The sequence below is a fragment of the Phaethon aethereus genome (genome assembly GCF_964289735.1).
Source record: "Phaethon aethereus genome assembly, chromosome: 11".
NCBI classification, from domain to species: Eukaryota; Metazoa; Chordata; class Aves; order Phaethontiformes; family Phaethontidae; genus Phaethon; species Phaethon aethereus.
This window is the reverse complement of record NC_138587.1, coordinates 2,913,852-2,936,930: the sequence shown is the minus strand read 5'-3', so window position 1 is coordinate 2,936,930 and position 23,079 is coordinate 2,913,852. Positions and strand designations below refer to the sequence as shown.

The following is a 23,079-nucleotide window of genomic DNA, read 5'->3' as shown; positions in this document are numbered from 1 at the left end:
CTCACGCTAGTGCTTATCATTTCAGCCTTTTGAAAGCTTATTATAGAAACACAATCAAAATACAGTGTTTTCTTGAAGAAAATGAGCCATCATTCACCCTCTATTTGTTCAGAATAATATTCAAAGAAGTATTGCTTTTCACAGTTCACTGGCAAGTCAGAGCACCGCACACAAAATTAAATACGGTATTAAAGATAACTTTTGTTCTCTCCATAGACATCACAGAAGCACAGAGGTAGAAGGCTTCAAAGAACCAAACCTGAGTTACACAATCATTAGTTTCTAAATACCCAGCATAATAAACTATCCTAACAGCCTTTCAGCGTTGAGTGTCTTTGCACATCTGCGTATCTTTCCAGCTGCGCTGTCAGAGCTACCACACCACCACTTCAATCAGCTGCTGGTCTTGTAGAGAGGCCTGACTTAGCCTTTCTCTGGAGTCATCTGTCCATGCTACGTATGTTTGATGTAGGGGCGTGACTGAGAACCAGCAAGTAGTGGCCAATGTCTTAAATCTTAAGTAGTTTCATGTCGTTATATTTAATGGTGCAAGCTCTCAAAGGTTTACTGTGAAGAAATAAAGAGTGAATGATAAAGCTTCAAAAGAAAAAACAAGTGTGTACGTACACACACATACTGAAGAAATCTTTGTTTTCCATCACCGAAGTGCATTCTGAGGGGAAAAAACTACCAATAAATCAGTGGCAAAAACTGCCCCATTTTGGCACCTGATTTCTGTAGCACAGACAGCAATTCAGATGGAAAAAAAAAAAAGCACTGCCTTTTATACCGGTTTTATTTAGAAACTTTTGCTCTTTCTAAGGTAAGGATGATAATGTGAAATTTTACTTTATGGTATGAGAGTGTAAAAGAAAAAAGAAAAAAAAAAACGAAGAGATGTTGCCTCTCCCTTGTCAAAATAAATACTACTCCATAGTTACATATTTTAGAGTACTCCAGAACCTTGGACATGTATGCCAGTAAGCTAATCTTCACAGAAATAATTTTTAAAAGTAAATATAAACATATTCAACAGCAAATGACAATGTAGTCTATGTTCTGGGACTGACCTGTATATTTTGTATAGTTCGTTTAAAATTTAAGACTTCTAAAGGCAAATAGACTCAACAGATCAGACAACTTGTAAGGACCAAGTACTTCCCGTGGGTTCCTTTCAAAGGGCTTCTTGCAACGCAACTGCTCCAGCTGCAGGGAGCAGGAAGCTCCCGCTTTTGCCAGTTACAGCGCTGCCACTGACATTACTGACATAGAATCAGCCAGAAGAGATACTCCAGTCTTGTACTCGATGGTTATTCAGCAGATATCTGAGAAACAGCACAAGCATAAAATTTGAAGTATTCCACATCGTTAGAAATGGGGATTCTCAGCAAAAACACTTTTAAGTATATTATGGAAAATACTTGGCAGCAAGTAACTGGTATCCTACCAGCACACATATATTGCATAAATTATACTGTGTTTATTCGTAATTTTAGTTTCCCCCCACCTTCTTTCACTGCAACTTGACAGCAGTAAACATTTTCTGAAATTATACAAGGAAAGTTCAGTCTCAAGTCTGCCCAGATGGATCAGATTGATTTCTTGGTGTCTCATGCCACCTCTTCTCCTCAGCTGTCATTTTAAAGACTCAGCCTTCAGTTCTCAGTGTGTCTGAAACAACAGTAATGTGGATGCACACCAAACCCAAATGCAGTGAGCCTGCTTGTTTGCTTGGTTTCTGTGTATGGGTGTGGGTTATTGGGGTTTTTAAGTTTAAGTAAGCATCAGAAGCAGAACTGAGCAGATGCATTTAAGAGACAGACTACTGCCTGTGCGTCTCCAAAGCAGGATGCTAGATTACAGGCAGAGTAACGGTGATCTATCATCGTCTGAGTCTTCCTCTGTTTCCGGAATCCGCGGCAGGAGAGCAGACCGTGTCAATCCCCAGAATTTCTGAGGTGACATATCCTTTTTGGTAGCTGTGAACTTCCATCCCATGTGGTTCCCACAGATTCTGCACTGGGCTATAGTCCAGGCATACCTACCAAAAACAAAACAAGAGGTTGATGCTAACATGTATGGAAAAGACATCTTAAAAAAATACTGGAACACAGCTAACTCATCAAGTCAGGTAATACTAGTCTCAAGCTAGATTTTCAAAGAATCTTCAGGAATCGAGGTGCCCAGCTCCCATCCAAAAACCCTGCACATCTTAAAAATAAAAAATATTTCTTCTTTAAAAAAAAAAAAATAAATCAGCCTTCAAATAGAGAAAGCAACTAAAGAATTTTATTAGCCCAACATTTCAACAGTACAGTGAAATGCTGTATGCCTTAAAGAACAGTCAGGAAATGGTTCTCTGAGTAAGTTACTTAACAGAAATAAAAGCGATTTTTGCACTGCTCCTAGATGAACAGGGAACTGCACTTTCCAGAGCAACAGAGCTGCCTTTTAAAACTGTTGAAGAAAAGAACATGAATATTTCAAAACCCTCATAGAAGAAAAGAGCTGAGAATACACATAAGGATGAGAAAAATTAACTCCAGATATTATAAGCCACAAGTTTTCTTCAGGGTGTCTTAAAGCACGCATGTCTTGTGACAGATATGCCATACACCCTCCGTGTCACTACTCAGCACTGTGTAGTAAACCAGAAAAAAACCCCTACAACCCCATGATCAACATGAGAAAAATAGAAGAGTAAATGTGTACATGTATTAGTCAAGAACCTTGGACTGGCTACAGAGATCACAACATACTATTTTATGCTGCTTTAGAAGAGGCCGTGCTAGCCAACGGGACAGCAGAATGACTTTTGACACTCTGGCACAGAAAGGACCACACAGAAGAATGATTTGGTGAAAATATATTTAAAGAATATTTTGTGAAACTAAAATTCAAATATAGTTTAAAAATACCTGAAATGTCAAGAGTTAAATATTCAAACTTTTGAATGAGCGCCTGAGGAGTACTTGCCTAGCCACAAAAATTAAATTCAAGCTACCAGAAAGGGGTGGCATTTTGATGCAAGACCTGTCATTATTCGGCAAACTTTTATATCCTGACCATTAATTCTGCTACTGTTTCAGAGAGGCAGACTAATTAAAAAAAAGTTTTAAATAAAAATCAAAGGTAATCGTATTAATACAAATTTTTAAATTCATGAAGCCTTTATTCAGTTTTTAGATCTCAAAAAAGTATTTCATCAGAATAGCTGCATTTAGTATTCTGGTTTTCATTTGCACTTTACAATCAAAAAAAGCTGCATGGAAACAACAATTGTTATTTTAGTTGTAGCTTATATAAAACTTGACACAAAGAAACTCCCAGACAATCAGTATCCTGTTTACAGCACTCAGATGCTAGACTATTTTTAAAATCTTAAGACTTCCACTTCAAAAAAAAAAAAAATCTGAAAACATTCTAACTGAATTTTCCATGTTATCCTGTATTTTGAATAAGTCTAAATTTACTTTCCCATTTTTAATATGAGCAAAATGACAACATACGTTTCAAAACTTATATAATTACTACTTCACCATCACAGGAATACACTTACAACCAAGTTTGTCGTTTATTAACAAAACTTTTTTTAACTTTTCTTACCCAGGAAACCAGCTGTGCTCTGTCGATGGTCGTCCACTGAGATTCAAGTTGCAGGCTTTATATACAGTAAGGGTTTCATGGATGTACCCATGAGGATTCACGTATGCTGCCATGGGTCCACATAAGGATAAACTACAACAGACAATTAGTAATTTTGTCAGAGTTCAAGGAAGAAACAAAAAAATCAAATGCTGTCAAATATAATCAGAGGAAAAACTGCCAGCCATGATTAAAACTATTTTCCATAGCACAAGAATGACTTTAGGCTGTAGGGGGGGAAAAAAGTACCTTTAATTATATTATTAAAAACTGAAAGAAAATAGATATTACAGTAAAACATCACTGGTCAGATTTTCTTAGAATTGCAGAAATTTATAACACCGATGTTATAAATTTGTAAATTATATATAAATATAATGTAAATTATATGTTATAAATCCGATGCACTCTTCATTAACATAAATTATTCCTGTTATCCACTTATTAAGTCCCTAGTTCAGAAAAGCTATTTTAAAAGACATTACCATCAGTAAGGATTAAAACATCCTCGTGTTCAGATGAACCTCAGCCAGCTGTGTGTTAAAGGGGACAAGTTACTTAGATGATAGCTGACGGGATGCTACGGAAACTACCTCATTTAAGGCAGGTATAATCTTTCCCTCAAAAACCTACAGCTTCGTATATAAAAAAAGTACATGATAGACTCATAATTTATTTTACTTGCTGCTTTTGAAGAGCATCTTTCAATAAAACCAAGTAACATCTATACTGCTACTTTTAAATCTAACTTTACAAGTAAGCAAAAACGCTCATTCATTACACTAACTTTTTGGCAGTCTTCTGTTAAAGTACATCATATTGACACAGCAGGAATCATAGGGTCTGGAATCCATTATTTGAATAGAAGATAAAAAATTTTTTTAATTATCACATCAGCTTCTTATCACACTGATAAAGGAAAACTGTGGGGAGTCTTGCTTTGTTAAACCAAGACATCTTTTAATCTTCACATTATCATAGGTGATGGACAGATATTCGTTATTCACGATAAATAGTGCCAAGACTGACAGAAACAGCAACTATTTGGAAAATGTATAGTCTTATCATCATTGAACATGGAAGATACCGTATAGGTCAAATATATAACGGGAACATACTGCCTAGTGCAGTTAAGATTAAACCCCATACTCTTAAAATAAAAAAGGTATCATAACGGTTAATGACATAAATAGGCAATTTCCTCACATGACAACATCCTGAGAGCTTATCTATGCCACCCAATTAGTGCATTTTAATCTGCTGTGGAAGATTGTTGACACCTAGAAGTCGGGATGAAGTGCTGAGAAATAAAATTTGGGATCTCATGAACTTTGTTCATAAATAATAGCACAAAAAGAAAAATCTATATAACAAATTGGTGTTACAAAACTCTTCAGTGGCAAGGTGCTGGACTAGGTGGCATAACATGGCCTTTCACACGAGCTTCTGTTGCAATATAGGTGGTGATGTTCAGATATACTAACTTTTTATTAAAAAAAGCTCAAGTAACCTGTTTTGTTCTATAAAGAAAACTTCCTATAAATATTTATTTAAATTTTATTAGAACTCTGGAAAACACAGTAGTTGTAAGACATAACCTAGCTTAATCTGTTTTGCTGTGCCAATGTTTCTGATCAAGAACCTCCCAAAGATTAAGAGCAATAAACTCACCTGAATATTTCATTCTTGGTAGTTATTTCTGTATCTTGGCATTGCTTACAACAAAGAGATGTACACTTCAAAAGAAAAACAAATAGGGTAATTTCATTCATTTCCAGGCGCTTGTCAGCACAGTGGCAAATAAGTGTCTCTCCCCTTCCCTCAGAACAAACTTTGTACCAATTCTTTTGTTTATCTAGGCAGCAGTCATTTATGTTTTCTCTTCCTAGCAAAGGATAACATTTTTTTCTATGCATTTCACTTACTTATGGTAAACATTAATTGTTATCTAAAAGACAAAGCAATTTTCATATACTCCCCCCCAACACACACATACAAGAGGATCTGACTACACAAAGATAATAAATGAGTCAACCTTCTAAGGTCTCTAAAAGCTAATTTAGAAAACAACCTTTGCTCTTCTAAAATACAATACAGAAAAGGTAGACGAGTATAAATGCAATCATTAAGTCTAAAATTTGAGAATACTGTAGATCAATGGTTTTAATATCTTCACAAAAAATATGTGACATGCTGATCTTTCTCTTAACGATTATAACAGATTAATCTCTTCTACAATTTCTAGGAAGTAGAACAAAACAATTCATCATTGACACTGCCCAGAAAATAAGCACTTAAATCAGCTTAGCAGAAAACTACCATCAATTTTCAGGAGGTGCATTACTTCTACCCCTTTTTTTAAGGGTAATGCATGTGAAATTACCCAAAAAATGATCCACTATGTTTTGGAACAAAATGCTGTGCCTAGGATCTTCACTTGGACAAGCCCCTGTGTGAGCGTATCAGAGTATTTTCAGAGTTTCTGACTCAGGAAAGACAAATGAAGTTTAATCTGATTACAGAGCCTCACGCAAAGACCTGTCCATTCTTGACTCAGAATCTGGAAGAGATGTTTTCTGTCTCCTTTTCTCTGTATATTACTTTTTACATTTTTGGTGGATGAACTTTGGGAAGAGGAACAGTATTAAAATGATAAAAGGTGAGGGTCAATCAGGATGTATATAGCTATTCTTTGTGATATGAATGTATTAACAAAATAGTAATTTATCCCTGTGTTCAAGAAGCAAAAAGTAAATATTCCAGCTACCACCAAACACAAACGAGTTTACAGGTAAAACGTGTATTTATACCAAAGGCTATTTTCAGGGTTTTCTCTTTTTAAAGAGAGTAGCAATCTGAACTGCTGTTGGGAGATGTTGCAAATGCTGTTCCTAAAACAGCCGGACTCAACATGAGGTTGACTGACACTTAGCTGCATTATCAGTTATAATACATTACTTACAGTAGATATTATTATTACAAAAGTAGATATTATTATTAAGAAAGGTACTACGTAAAAATAAAACTTTAAAGTCCTACATTTAGAGCATTACATGGCCACGGCAATGGAAAGAAGGGAAGACAAGTTTTTGAACATCTTGAAAAGATATTGCCTAACAAGTCAATAAATGTCTTTTGCAAAAATCCTTTCAGTCCAATACTTAGATTTATACTCAATAGCTCGATACTATGAAGTTTTATCTTTTGTTACAAAATCCACAAGTTTTCATGACACAATGCTATTTGATTGGAATGTATTATAGTGTTGATATGGGGTTATGATATTCATAAGATGGTTGTCAGCAACATTGGACTTCTAGCACCATCTCTTGGCTAAGAAAGTGCTGTGAGGTGTTGAAATATGATTTCTAACAAAAGCAAATATTATTATATGTTTCTTTCTTGCTGCCAAACATAAAGTCTAGTATTGAGAGAGACCATTTGCTTTCTTGAGGAAACTTTTAAAAGGGAAGGAAGAAATAAAAGAACACCCAAATTGACTCTCTAGAGGTACTATTTGAAATTTCATACATTTTTGTTATAGATTGTAAGTCACTTCTATTTTTTTTGTGAGAATCATTTAGTGACAAGTAAAGAAAAAAATACTCACTTTGTTCATAATATCTAATTCACACCGGAGTCGCTGAACAGCACTACCTATTTTAAGCAACTGTATACGTAATGCATCATCAATTGGCAGGCAAGCAGCAACTCTGTAAGAAAAATCTAGAAATAAGAAGTACCAGGCCTGTTAGAACGTTAGAGAAAAATAAAACCTACTACTTCTACTCAGTTAGAGATAAGAGTGCTAAAATTTAGGTTTATAATAGACTTTTGGAGGTCATCTCGGTACATCTTTCCGCCCTAAGGCTGGATCATGAAAACCTCTAAGATATCTGTCTAATCCACACTTGAAGATCACCAGTGATTGAAACTGAACAGTGATGGTAAGGTAGCATATTCCAAAACCAGAACAGACCCCTGGAGAACACTGTCCAATACAGACTTCCACTTAGACAGTGAATTACTGAGTTTTCCAACCACCAGTGGTTATCTTTATGCTTGTAATTCCTCTTTTTTTTTTCCCCTCCAAAAAGACATGCTTTTATTAGAGAAGGAAAAATTAAAGAACAAAACCCAAAATACACCTCCTTCATAAATTATAACCAACTTCTATTGCTCATGTTAGTACTATGAAAGTATTTTCTACTGTTATATTGTGAGAAGGAAAGAGACGTAACTCTGCATACACTCCCTTCTGGAGGTTTTGGAGTGTTTTTCCACATTTGAATGCAGACCAAAATTAGATCCAAAAAAATAGTCAGTCAGGATGACAGACTTTGGGGTTTTGTTTTTTTTCAAAAGTTTTAATATGATAGTAAATTCTCAGGCAGCAACTTCAATCAGATATTAAAAGGCAAAAATACAAAAAGGTAGTGGACTTTACTGCAGTCATTCTTTAATTTAGCTAACAAAACCTTGCTAAGCTGGAAATCCCATTCCTCACAGCCTGTAAAAGACTTCAAAAGCTGAAAATTAAAGTCAGCAAAATATCAGTGTGCTGTGAATCATGAGAAAAGAAGTGCCAAAAAAATACTGGATTTTTTGTTTTCATATTATTTCATATGCTTGCCATATACGGTCCTCTAAGCAGCACTCTGGACAAAGCAGATGGGAAGTACTTTCAACCACTACTTTAGCCAAATCAGAAATGAGAATTCCATGTACGTCAAAACTATTGAGCCCAGACCTGCATTTGGTGCTCAACTGACTTTAATTGAAGGCTGCAGTTTGAATTTCCCCCTCATTACGTATTTGAAAGTCTACACAGGAAAGAATGTTCTCCCCCCTCAGAAAGGCTTCAGCTGAGATTTCCAGCTTACTAGATACTAGAGACCTGCAGAGAGAAGAGGCTTGTTCACTGGGGCATAAACCCAATGCCTGCTACGGCAAGAAATCTGATCCCAACTTTTTTGTGATTAGGTGACTGGTGATGTTTTCCCTCATATCAGATAAGAGGTAATATGAAGTAACAACAAAGACATTATACATACTAACAAACCTATGTAATAATAATTTTTTAAAAATCTAGTATGATTTTTGGCTCTTGTTTTCTTATGAAACATTCCTCCCGCCATGGAGCACAATGGATTTCTACTTCTTTTACTGAAGATGTTTTGGCACAGCTGGAGGATGTTCATGTCTTTAAAAGCTCTATCATCCTTTTGTCAAAGTCAACCATCAAAATTTACTGGAAACTGGAAGCGAGGGATAGACTACCAAAAAGAGGTAATTATTTAAGCCTTGTTTTCTTACGAACTTAAAAAAAATCCCAAAACCAAATTTGAGTTCATAAGCTCAACAATATCATACCTATTGGGTTTGCTGGAAGAGATTCATCTTTAAGATTTTCATCCCATTCATGTAGCTGCCTCTTGACTCTTTCCATCAAGGTTTCCTTTTGTTAGAAGAAAAGCCTAGTTTAAATACATAGGTATTTCTGTTTTCTTAGGGGAAAAAAAAAAAAAAAGGGAAGCAAATGTAGAGTAAGCTATTTTCCCTAAGTGGACATTAGCTTTTAAGACTTACAATAATTACAGACTCATTTTGTATCTACATATTTTAAACCAAGAGCAAAATAGAATGGGAAATGGGCCAAAATGAACCAACGGCCCATGGTGGTTGTAACTCATTTGAGATAAGGAGACAACCATTCAAATTCTAGAACTGTACAAACAGGATAAGGGCTAGTCTCCTCCCTACTTCTGCCTCTCTTACACCAGCTCTTTTATGTACTAATACACATATTAGTATTAGCACATAAAGAAATACTCTTTAAAGAGTAAGCCAACTCAAACAGCCAACTCCAACCTAAGACTATCCAGCACCCTGGTGGTTAGGACACTCACCTGGAGCACATGGGACAGAGGATCAAGTTTTGCTCTGAGACAACACTGCAAGAACCTGAACCTCTGTTATCCACCCCAGACATATGCTCTAGCATGAGTGGACAACTATACAGAGGGGGAAAGCCCTTCCTGCTCTTTTCATGGTAAACTGAAAACTATACATTTCTTTAAAATGTAATTTATGAGCCAACAAAATTAAAGCTTTTTACATTATCCAATAATTAGATATTAAAACATACAGAACTAATTGTAGATTATTTGGTAATACACAGGGTGAACTTACAGCATCATATAGAGAGTAGAGCCAGGGAGGCCAAGATGTCAAACTTGCACAGTGGAACTTCCTCTAAAACCAAAGTCACAAATATTTATTCTTTACCATTACCAGATTTTAGGGTTTGTTCTTGTTCAAACAAATAAAATAGAGAATAGATACCTGTTTATTTAAAGACACAACAATTTATCACCATCAGGACCAGTACTTCAACATGAAGCTTCCAAACCACTTCTCAAATGCATTGAGAGCTAAGACTTCTGTACAAGACAGACAATACATGTATCTTCTCAAAAAACCTGCCTCAGCATTAAAAGTTTTAGTAATGTTTAGTAATAAGAAATTGTGCCTTTCAATAGAGCACCTACCTGAAATTTAGACAGTTCAAAAAGTGTTAAGTACTATTAGATAGTTTACCTGTTCCTTAGTCTCCACCAATTGTTGGTACCACAGCAAACCACTATGTCCGGTGATTAAACTATTCATATCAATTTAGTCAAATGCATGAGTAAATAAAAGGAGATTAGTGGCCCATACCGTTTTAAGCTGACATATATAAATTCAAAGGATATATGATGATATTTTTAAAGTGGAAAACTAATCTGTTAAAAACATAACTAAAGATACCAACACACAAGTTAGGAGTTCCAGAGGATGTTCTCTCACAGCAGGACAAATACTGATTAAGAGAACTCGAGCAGTCTTGATGTTTAATCTCATACCACTATCCATCCTCATTCTGGTATCTATTTTTAGCGGAAGTCACATTTTCAGAAATGCTGACTGAACATCAGTGCTTGTGCCAGCCTACTGAAGAGCCACTAAACAGCTTTATTGTAACTATCCAAATACAGTGAACAAAATATTGTACACTACTCATTTGACAATATCCTATTAAGAAACACGCAGACCCGAATGGAGTACTGAGTAAGAAACAAAGGTGGAGGAGGAAAACAAAAACAGGGAAAAAAAAAAATCCCCTGAAGGTCTCCTAACTATTTACTGAAGGGTATTCTTTCAAAATAAAAATTTTACTAATAGGAGCACCCCATGCTACTGAATCATACTTCATAGTGAACATGACTAACATGTTCACTTGAATTGTGGATGAAAGTATCTATGCAATAATACAGAGCAGATCTGGAGGAATAAAGTACAAGTGGCCACCAATATCGCCTCTAAAAGAATCTGCAGCTTGTGTGTATCCTGCAGACAAGAAACCCTAGATTATAACTGCATTCCTTAACCGCCAAATTTCCAGCAGTGTAAGGTTATTTGCTTAGTTAACCAACTCTCTACAGTGACTTCAAAACACTTAAATTTATAGATTTAGGTTAGTAAAAGTCTAAAAAGGAGTAACTATATAACCACATTGCTTTCCAAAGGAGGATCTCAAATTGTACTGTAAATACTTACAAATTAAATTTTCATTTTCCCTTTGAGGGCAACTATCCTTATTTTACAAATGAGAAAAGTCAAGCAATAAAGACCAAAATCCTCGGCAAATGAATGGTACTTTGAAGAAAGAATTCAGGAACACCAGAACTCAAGTTACTGTTTTAATGAGCAAATGTATCTTCTGTAACAGCTGACACAGGGTCAGCTCTTATATGGAGCAGAAACCATTCTTAAAATGCAACTTCCACTTGCTCATGTTTCTCATTATGTTAGTAAACATACAGAGGTACAGCCTGCTGTATTGGAAATAGTCGCTCTACTGATGTCAGTAGAACTGTGATGGAGGTCAACAGGACAACCCCCTACTCTGGATCTGCATCTCAGTCCACAAAACAGGTTCTTCTTACAATGGGTGCACTGCATTTCAGCTATCGTCTGATAGAATCACTCTTGGAAAGGGACCTCCACTGCCTTGCCTCCCCCAAAGCACAGCGTTTCTGGGCTTGTTAACTCAGATGAACTTGTTCAAGAACTCTGAGAATCAATAGCTCTTCGTTATTAAAGTGGGTTTTTCTTTGGGGGGGGGGGGGTGGGGCAGTACGGAGATCAAAACCATTAAAAAAAGAAACAAATCCAAACCTTAACTGCATCTGACAATGAGAGTTACTGGGATTCTATATTGATTTCTGGAGGTAGTTCCAAAGCTCTCTGCTGATACAGGAGACTTCAGGGTATCTTTCCTTTTATATGCCGCTGACTGAAACGGTGGGTCAAATAATAAATGACAATTTTAGTTTCTTCAAAAGTGTCAGGTTGCCCTGTTTCACCACATCCTCTCCAACTGACCTCAGTGCTAACTCTTGTCCCATTAACCTTACTGTGCATGTCTGCCTGCTGTTAGTGATAGATGGGCTTTGGAAAGCATACACTGTGCCTGAGAATAAGCTGGGTTTACACTTGAAAGGCTTTTGCTGGTGTAATTATGCTAGTACGATAAGTTAGCATGGTGCTTACTATGGGAAACATAATTTATTCCAGAAAAATTATCCTTTTGACAGTACATTTCAGACTCCTAAAGGAAAACGCTGTATACTCGTAAAAGTGCGCATTCACTTGTATAAGGCATCTTTTAGCACCTTTTACACAGCACAGCTGTCTCTAGCACAAATCACACCTTATTATTCTCCCGAGCAATGCAAAAGTTTGTAGCTTAGGTCTGGCATCAGCCACTTAGGACTCTTAAAATTCTGCCCTACTATTTCAGTGTGAATTCCCTCCTGCTTCAAGTACTGCCACAGCTGCAGTGATGCAAAAATAGTGTAAACAAGCAAAGGCAGAATTTGTGCCAGTGAAGCAAAAATAGGGAATTCGGTTCTACTTTCCTAATGACAATACCAACATCTGGATAGTGATTATTTCTCCCCCCCCCCTCTTTTTTTTTTTTTTTTTAATCAGAGTCAAGTCAATAAAATTCTGGAAGCTCTCTAAAGAAGTATAAAGTCTGCATACTTACTAAAAAAATAAAATTCATAAAACCATGGAACTTCTAATTCACCCACTTTGTGTGTAAAAGCACCATCTTCCACTAATAACTACTATGCCAACATATGTAGACTGCATTAAAAAAAATTAGACTGCATGACCCTTTCCGTTCTTGTCACTTTTAGTACCATAATAAAATTCAAGGAAATTTCTAAATTCAGTTTAAAAAACAAAAGAGGAAAAAAAGGGGATTACGTATTAACTATCCCAGAAGGTAAATCTCTTGAAAAATTACTAATAAATCAAAAAACAGACTTAGAAATACATATGCAATTGGTAAGAACAAATGGGCTGTACAGAAATACTGTGATCTGACAAAGATAATGACCAAGCACAAACGTCAGCAAGAACTTCAGATATGTGTTATATGAAGTGCAACATAAAGCATGCTCAAAACGATAAAGTACAGCCTCATTGTTAGCCAACAATCATCTGGGTGGGAATATTTGACAGAGTTAAAAGACTTGAGCCTGTCATTCTAGCAGATCCACATTTTCTGTAAACAAGTAACTGCACGTACAGATGTTAATCCTCTAACTGATGCAGGTTTTAAAGCAAAACTGGCAAATAGAATTGTGGTTCCAAACAACTAAGACATCACAGGTATTCTGTTTCATCACTGAAATTTGCGAGTCACCTCTAAACCACCACTGCTCTTTAAAAACATGTTCTACCCAAATCAGTCACAGAAGAAGTTACGAAAGCCTCCTTACTTTCAAAACCAAACCATTATGACAAGCACAAAGCACGAACATTGGCACTGTCAATATTTTTATTGTCAAAGCAACATCAGTAAAAGTTAAGATGCTGCTTTGACCCATCTACAAATTCAATCCTATAAACTTACTTTTTTCCCCACCAACACCTCATCTACAAGCTTTACCAACTAGAACTCACTCTGAGGGGTTTTATTATGTATAATAATAATTGTAATATTACCTAATCATGTAATAACATTAATCTAATAGTACTGTAATTAAAACCAAAGAAGAACTCATAATACAAAATGTGTATTCCCCCACTGTTGATGGCCGATACACAATCGCACAATATGCAACAAAAGCAGGAAGTTGGCATCTAGCATCCCAGTAGTGCCTCCTTCTCTAAAGATGAAGAGATGGGATTTTATACTGATATTCAAAATACCATCAAAAATTTAGAAAAACAAAAACAAACAAAACCAACAACTAGCTTCTAACCTTTTGATATTTCTGCCACCACTGATGTATAGCTTGGTCCTGCCATTCTGTAGGTTTCGAAGAGGGAAATACATGGCATCGGCTGAGAGACTGCAGCTGTACTGCTGACATCGTTGAAGGCAGCACTCGCTCAGGAAGGATTTGTACTTTAGCCTGCTGGATTCTGACAAAAGAAAAAAAAAAGATGAGATATACAGACATATACAGGAGATTTAAAAAATTGATTTTACTGCTTATAAAAAGATAGGCTTCTGTAATAGATTAACCACGACATAGTACTATAGAAATTATGCAGCAATACATCTCATCAGATCTTTAAAAGTTGTACTAATGCAAATCAAATTCTTAGAGAACATACGACATATCTGTAGCAAACCAAACGCATACTATTCTACAATGCAGATTCTCTAATGCCCTTGGCTAAATTATTAAAGCCACTGTGCTGACTGAGCTTTGGTATACTTAAATTGAAGACAGAAGCAATGTCTATTTTATCTTTTCCTTTAGAAAACAGAATTAGCTCTCTTCCAAATATTTTTTTTTGCACTGGCATACAGAACTCTACAGAGATCACTGCTGTAACTTCTTCAGCAAAAGTTTCTTTGCTGGTTCCCCCCTGCCCCAGCTACCTTTTCCATGGGATACAATGGGCTGTCTTCATATTTTAGGGTACTAGGTATCTGTTGGGATTGTAGTGGACAGAATTAAAGACAGATTGGCAGTGGCAACACAGCAGAATATTCCACCACATCAGCATTGTGTTTTTAAATTTTTGTCTCCTTGAGTTATGTTTGGTATAAAGTAATAGTCAGCTATTAGATATCAAACCCTCAGAAATGGGGGGTTTAGCTGAAATGCAGTTTGCCATCTTCAAACCACAAAAGCTTACGTGCTTAGCTAGAGTTCAAAATCATCAGAAACAGGACACAGACCTGATCATCTTTTAATATCCTAGCATCAAGCAGGTCACCTACCCCACAGAGTTCAGCAACAGTTACGTGGCTACTAAGAACACTGTCTAGCAGGAAGGCCTGTACATTTTAACAGCATTAGGCATCAGAAATCCTGAAATACTGAGATGCATGTCACTACAAATTTCCAATTTTACTTACAGTGTCAACACTGGACTCTGTTAACTTAGTACAAATTATAAAATGATGTTTTGCCATAAGCACTTAGTAATCAGAAACACCAAGAACTATGGAAATTTTCTTCTTGCTAAGAAGCTCAATATTTGCCCCTCTTTACCAAAAAGGATTTTAGACTGGTAGTGCTCGTTTCCTTTGTTAGCTGCCTTTAATACATGAAGAATAGGAACACGATGTTAATGAAAATACTTTATTTGTAGAGATGGAACGTTACTTTCTTCTCCTGTCTGATTCCCTTCTTATGTCCCTCTGATGTACGGACAAAAGTGGCAGCAAACTGCCATGCTACCAGGCTCACTCACAGAACGAGTTTGCACATTGGCATAGGAGTCTGAAGAGCGTCTTACAACCTGCAGAGAGGATCATTTCCTCAGGATGAACTGAAGAACAAAGGCTCATGTCTCCAAACAGCACTGACAATACTAGGAGGTTCAAGTTCAACTAATCCCTCCCCAAACCCACAAAATATGCAGTATTTGAAATTACAATAAGTCTATCTACTTTAAGTCATTCCAACAAACCTAGAGTTTGCCATGATGAGAAAAAAATAGAAAAAAACCCTTTATTTCATGCATTTAAAAATTCATATTCATGAAAGAAACTTGTGAGCGTGCTGTGTAAAAGTGATTTCTGCTAGTCAGTAGATACAAAATCATAATAAAATGCTTTAACAGCACAGCAAAATCACTGTTCATCTTAACTGCTTCTGGATACTTAATTCTCAGTAACAATGCTGTTGTTACCGTAGCTGTCCGAGTACTGCCATCTTGTGTTCAAACAATGTTTTTTTCTAGGCTGTAAAATGTGGAATATTATTTGTAACCAAATGCTAGATAGTGAGAAACAGCAAGTAGCACATGTATTCTTAACTTCTTCAGCTGCAGTTAGTAAAACCATATGAAAATGCTGAGCTCAGACTACTCCTAGGCCTCCTTACAAGCAATGCCACTATACGGAACAATAACAGAACACAAATTATTAGTTTTAGATTTACAGATTTGGAGTAAGATGTTACAGACCTCGCAGAAAAGATTACAAAAACCTCTAGCAACTGTGCTAAGAATTGTCACATGCTCACAGGATCAAAGTCTGGAGCCTGTATCTCTGGACAGTGACGTTGACAGAGATTCATGACGCAATGCATGGTGCACAGCATGAGGTCAAGGAGAACTTGAAAAATGACAGAAGATTCAGCATACTCTTAACTAAAGGTTAAGGGTCTTAGTCACTTTTGTAAATGGACAAAGGTATTAATTACATAATATGATGAAACTGGCTAGAAGAGAAGCCTCTAAATATCACAGGTATCACACTGGAATATGGGAAAGAACAAGACTAGGATACAGAAGAGAATACTACCAAAGCTGATTTTGACTGTGTTTGACAAGCACATGAAAAGAATTGTCAACCAATAACAGGAGACATAGCACAATTCTATCAGTGAAGCATCACTGAACAGTCCAAAAGGAAGAGATAAAACTCGCAGAAGGTAAGGATGTACTAAACTGTGACAGTGATTAGAAAATAAAAAAGATTTAGTATTTGGGAAACTGAAAATGATGGGCTGCTTGTAGTTAGCAAAAACCAAGAACCTATTTTCATATCCAAATATTTATCCACAAATCTCAGTGTGCTTTTATGTTTTAAAAGAAACAAGAGAAGCAACTTCTTTCTCCATTATTACTACCAGACTCCATGAAAACCACCACCCCTCTGGGCACAGTTACTGTCCTCTCCATATCTGAATCATGCAGCTGAATCCTTCTGCATGCTGTTGAGGCTCGGTAGTTAATGATCATTCAAAGTACAAAAATAGACAAGCATATTGTTACTAGCTGTAGAGTCAGACCCTTGCCTGCAGCCTTTCAGAGCTGCAATGGCACATGAAGTTATGAAGTGGAACACGTCCAATGCAGACCTTCTCTAGAAAGGTCTTCTTTTAGAAAGTGAAAGTTACCATTTTTCAAAGGAATAGAATCTGGTTGCTGTCAGGGAGGCTTTCCACAAGACAACACAAGGCACACACTTCATATTGTACCCTCTCATTTCACATCTGGTTTGAAACAGGGATGTGAGAGATTTTGACATAAAGCTTTAGAACTCATAATGCAGCAAATCAACATCTTTCTCCTGACTTAATTTTAAGAAACAACATCATTCTGACAGATGTTTTCTCACACACATGAAATCAAACTACAGGTAGATACTCTTCCGAGAATTTTATAGCAAAGTTATTAACAACTAAAACATGAGTCTTAGAACAGGAGATGTCAGAAGTCCTTAATAACCAGAGAAGCAACTGACTAAGCATTCAATTAATATCTACAGTAATTAATCAGTTGCGTGACTGAAAGGGCAGATGCACCTGCAGTAAAATATAAATGTTTTGGTGAAACAACATTTGCAGTACGTAGAATTATGTAATTTTCTTACCCATCTGACTGGGTTCTTATTTCAAGCACCTTGAACCTCTGTCTTCCTATTGCTTTCACTTTGACCGTTTCAATACCATATTCCTGCTCTTCTCTGTAGGCGTATATTTCTGCTGTTGTTCCAAAATGTGCTTCCCTTTCACGTACGTTGCTAAAAGTAACAGAATTAGAAAGGTTACCTACCCTCCAAGCAGCACCGTTCATTCAGATTTCACGAGTTAGTCTACCTGCACTGATTGTATGTGATTAGTCTTATAAAAAAAAGTAAATTTGATAAAATACCTTCAACTAATAGCAATCATTATTTTTCCATTTTAAAAGCAACTTCTAATGTTTTGTTTGGTTGGGGTTTTTTTGCCAGTTGACTTGGCTTTATTTTAGGGTCTAAAGGTGAAATTCTGTGAACAGAGATCACCAGTATATCTGCATTTCAAATGCAGATACCGAAAGTACCAAAATTCTTTAGATTGACTTTATAAAAATAACCATTCCCACCTCCTACATAATTAAACCATAGTAAATTGGGGGAAAGAGGGAGGAACATTCCCAACTTTTTTGGCACAGATTAGCCTTTATCTTTTCAGCTTCTCTATCACACTCTGTCTGTCAACTCTGTTGTGAAACATTTGTCTGTGCTTGTTAATTTATACATAAAACAAGCAAATACACCTTCGCAACAACACCATTCTCAAAAGAAGAATCTCATTATTACACTTCAGATCACGGCTTACTCTTTAAGCAAGTTGCAGCAGTGCATTCAAACAGTTACTGAAATCAAGAGGATGCTCAAACAAGGAAAGCAGATCAACACTTACTGTTTCTCTATACAAACATGTGATACTGTCAAGCAGCTACCCACTATGACAAGAAAACCTTTTCATTATGTATTGGAAGACGATTTTTGTCAAACAATTTCTACCCCCAACTTCTGTTATTCACCACAGAGCCGACACAACCACCTGCTTTTGATTTAGTATCCAAAAGAAATTGTGCTAAAAATACATGCTGCGTACCATCAGTAAACCCACTCATGTATTTTACCTGTATGCAAGAACAGCAAACGTTCTGTCTTTCTGAATTAAATTCCGCACCATGCTAACCTCTTGAGGGCGAAAAAGCTGAAGAGGTAACGTCTGTCCAGGAATCAACATCACCATCACGTGAGGCAACACAGGAATCACCTGACAGCTGTCATCATCATGCACCGTCCTTCCATGAAACTCTTCCATATCAGAACCTAAATACTGGAAACAGTAAGTAAGGAAGTGACAGTAGTATGAGAAGTTTTGGTGATTTACAAGGATAAAATAAAACTAGGCTTAAGGATATTACAATAGAGTTACATAAAAACAATCAAAACCTCTTCAGGATGTATTTAATGGATGACATAAAGAACATACCACATGTGATGTGGGCAAACTGGTATCAAAATTAATGATGTTTGGCTTTTCAGCTTCTTTACTATCTTGATCTTCAATTTCCATTTCATTGTCATCCTCTTCCTCGCTCTCTGCTAATAAGCACATAGGGAATATTGTATAGAAATCACTCAGCAAAGACTAAGATAGTGAGAAAAATCAGAGAATCACAGAAATGCATTCAATATTCCCAGGCTACAACCTTTCACAGGGAAACAACTTTTGTACCTTTGTAAACCTGTAAAAACATTTTTCTTGCTGTTACAGCAAAATGACCATTCCATAGAAAAGGTCAAAAGCTGGTAATTTATTCTTGAAAGGCTAAAGAACAACTTTTCTTGGAAGAAAATTATAAATAAAGTCTGTCCGTTCAGATTTTCACTACAGCAGTACTTCTTTATCTCAATTCTAAACGTCTTCTGTCTGTATTCCGGGATGCCAGATAACTTAAATTTCTTGTAGGATGCTGAATACTGGGTTTGAAATAGCACAAACCTGAACAACGTAAGTGCACACATAAAAGCAAGCCACTTAAAAGTAATCTGAAGCTCTACATTCATGCAAAGACTCTTGCTAGTATTGTAGACAATTTCACTGCTCTCAGCCTCTCCTGTGTGTATACCAAACACACACACAAACACCAGCACAAGCACAAACCCAGAAAAGGAAGCAAATAATAGGACTCTGCAAAGGATTTCAGACACAAAATAGTATTTAAAAATGACTACTTTCTTCCCATTTCTCAGTTCCAGGTGTCGATCCTTAAATTATTTTCAGGCAAGAGGACAGTTAAATTATCAGTATGCTTTATTTTGGAAACATAAATACTGCATTTATCTATATAGAATCTGTATAGACATTTTAAAGTAAATTTAAAAAAAACATACTGAGGATAATAAAAAATATACTTATCTCTAAAATACTGATTTCACTGACTGTTCTGTACATTACCATACAACGTATACCTGCAAATACTCACCCAAAACAAATACAACGTAATTATCACACATTTGTAACTGTATTACTTGATCCTATTTCTTTTAACACAAACAGTACTGATACACCATGCTATATCTAAAATAGATGTTATCATAAATTTTGCAAACCAATCTGCAGGATTCTTAAACCAATAGCTGCTCAGTAATGGGTAATACCAATGGTGCTGGTTTTGGAGAACCATAAGCTGGTTTTAGAGAACCTTTTCTTTCTCTCTTTGGCCTTCAGACACATTTGTTAAATGCATTCTTTATAAAATGTTTAGTCAATGGTCCTCTTTCTGCTCCACCTCACTTTTCTGTAAAAAAATATTGCATAGTTTACAGAACCTGCTCTGCAGGAGGCACAGCACAACACACTGATGTTATGGATCCATCCTATATTGTATTTATCTCAACAAGAAATGACACAGCACAACAGGAAAGGAGGTTACAGACTGTCTTTGGCGTTTTACCTAATTACAGAACTTAAAGCAGCAAGACATCACCTTCCCAATTACTATAAAAAATATTCCATTCCTCTATGATAGGAACCCTAACTATAAATGACTGCAAAATGTTTAAAACTTACAAAACAGGCAGCATTTTGCATAGACTGATGGAGGGAAAGAGTAAGACATTTTTGTTTGGTTCTGAGGCAGCAATGCAGGGTGGGGGAGGGAAGCTGAGTTCATAAAAAAAATTATTCTTGGTTGCATGTACTCTCATCAAGGTGCATCAATCCTTAGCAGTTTTAATAGCCTTTGAGAGAGGGGGCATTTCACTTGTTTTTCTGAACACAAAAGGAATTAACAGCAGTTGATTAGAAAGAATTGTGCCCTGCAAACTTTTGCTGGTTCTTGCCAAAACGCACACTAGCTGCTGTGTGGTGGCAGAGAGGAACGATGACTCATTTTACTGCAGCAACACCATGTGAATGTCGAAAAAACACCACCACCTTCACTCTCCTCCTCAATCACACTCCAGGAACAGCAGACGGAAGGCAAAAGAAACTGCATCTGTTACATCCTTAAGTATACATGGGTTTTGCTGATTTTTTCATTTCAAGGTTAGCAAGATCTCCAGTACACGGAAACAAGGGAAAGGCAAGTGCCAAAGGCACCCTGCATGACAAGGCTCACATTCCCTTCGTGGCAGCTTAGGTGTTCCTGGATGCTCACGTTGGCCCACTAAATCTACCCTCAACAGCTTTGTGCAGAAATGAGGAAATATGAACCTCACTTAAAAAAAAAAAAAAAACAAAACCACAAACAGGGTAGGAAATATTAAGGCTCTACTTCCTAAAATATTCAGGAAATATTTTCATATTATTGTAAATATACAGGCATATAATGCTCATAGAATTTCTTGCTATAGGAAATTACATTGGTTACTGTCAGGACTTACTGCTACATTCTCCTCTGCATGCTTATTCTGAAATAATGGTTTTTTCCAGTTCAGCACAAGCTGCTTCCACAAACATATGATCTCCTGTCAGCTTGGAGGCACTATATGCTAAATCAAAAAAACGCACATTATGCAATAGGTATCTCCACGAGGAATCACGCTGATGGATGGACAAGCCAGACTGTTCTACAAACTCCAGCATAAACACTGCAGAAGTCCAGACAGCGTGTGGAATCCAACACTGCCCTCAAGTCCTGTGCACAGCACCTCTTGCTTCCCTGCTTATTAACGGCATTAGAGCAGTTAAATTGAGTGGAGACTAACACAAATGTTTTCCTCAGACTTTGGTTTTACAGAGGCCCAGATTTACAAGAAGAGCGTCTGCCTTTGCCCACTGAACCCGGCAGCACGTTTCACCTGAGCCGCTGCCCAGTGCCCGAGTATCTCTTCTTCCACCGCCGAACCATGGACCCTGTCAACCCGGGCTGCAAGCGACCACGGTGCCAACTCCAGCGGCAGCTGCCGTGGGAAGGCTGCAGCTCCGTCAGCCGGCGCCTGCACTGCACCGCCTACCACCCACCCAAAGGCTCCTCCAGCAACGCCGCCCGGGCTCCCCGGAGCCCCTTCCCCCGCAGCCGCCTCCCCTCACTCCGGCCTGCGGAAAGCAGTCCCCGTTCCCCACACCGCCGGGGGCCCCCGAACTACCCGTCGTCGCCCCCGATCCCGCCCACGCACCGGGGCCCGGCCCCCTCCCCGCCCGCCGAGGCCCGGCCCGGCGCCTCACGGCCGGCCCGGCGCCTCCCCTGCGGCTCGGCCCGGAGCTCCGCCGGCTCCCCCCGCGCCCCCAGCCCGCCCGCGGCCATTACCGGGCACCAGCTGTAGGTGGTTCCCCATGTTGTTACGGGGCTCGCCACCTCCCTCCTCGGCGGCCATCGCTGTTTACCCGGAGAGGAGCCTGGGAAGCCGCCGGCGCGGAGGGGGGGAGGCAGGAGGAGGAGCCGGAGCCTGGGCCGCCGCTGTAGCCAGCCCAGGAGCCGCGGCCGAGGCCGGCAGCACGGCGTCCTCTAGCGGCGCCTCTCGGGGAGCAGAGGGGCTGCTGGCGGACCGGAACCTGTTCACCAACTGCCGAGACTTCGTGCCGTCCCCCCCCGGCGTGCGGCGGGTGCGTTTTATACCGCGGGCCGTCAGGAAGGCTTCGCTGAGCGCCGGCGGGGCGGACGGGCGGCGGGGTGCGGGGCTGTCCCTCAGCGCCGCGCTGAGGCGAGGGCGGCTGTTGCGGGCGGCGGCACCGTGTCCCACAGGGAGGGAGCGGGTCTTCGCCTCCGCCTGGAGGTCTCCGGAACTCGGGGGGTTGGCAGGGCACGGTGGGGGCGAGGCCGTGCGTGCCCCGCAGGCCCCCGGGTGCTGCCTCTCCCCAGAGGACCCGGCCATGGTTGCCCTGGCCTGGACGCAAGCCTGCCAGCCTGGCACCCGCTGCATCTCAATCCCTTCACGCCTGGAGCCCCGTCCATGAGTTCTGGGAGAGGGGATGGATGTGAATAAAATCCGTGCTGGGTCACCTTTTGGGTAAAGAGCTTGAAGCAGAAACAGTAAACATAACGATTAGTGCCAGCAGAGATTCCTGAGGGAGACCAGATCTCCTTGATGCGGAAATGTGAGCTGGAGAGGAGCCGGGGGAGCTACGCTGGGGTGCAGGAAGGTTGAGATGACCTGCATTATTTGTGGGAGAGACC

At 38.5% G+C, this 23,079-nt stretch overlaps 1 protein-coding gene across 2 annotated transcripts; it reads right to left on the bottom strand.

Annotated features, from left to right (window-relative positions):
* Nucleotides 1-1,857: 1,857 nt before the first annotated feature.
* Nucleotides 1,858-22,279, bottom strand: CRBN (cereblon; the record flags this gene model as incomplete). Of its 2 annotated transcripts, none has more annotated exons than XM_082004836.1 (11): nt 1,858-2,041; nt 3,607-3,738; nt 5,317-5,381; nt 7,256-7,371; nt 9,019-9,103; nt 9,838-9,900; nt 13,968-14,130; nt 17,549-17,698; nt 18,589-18,791; nt 18,948-19,060; nt 22,213-22,279. In XM_082004836.1, 11 exons carry the CDS (start codon nt 22,277-22,279, stop codon nt 1,858-1,860), a joined length of 1,341 nt encoding a protein of 446 aa, XP_081860962.1. The 2 variants fall into 2 exon arrangements, with proteins under 2 accessions (XP_081860962.1, XP_081860963.1); XM_082004837.1 differs by having other exon boundaries at nt 18,948-19,057.
* Nucleotides 22,280-23,079: the final 800 nt, after the last annotated feature.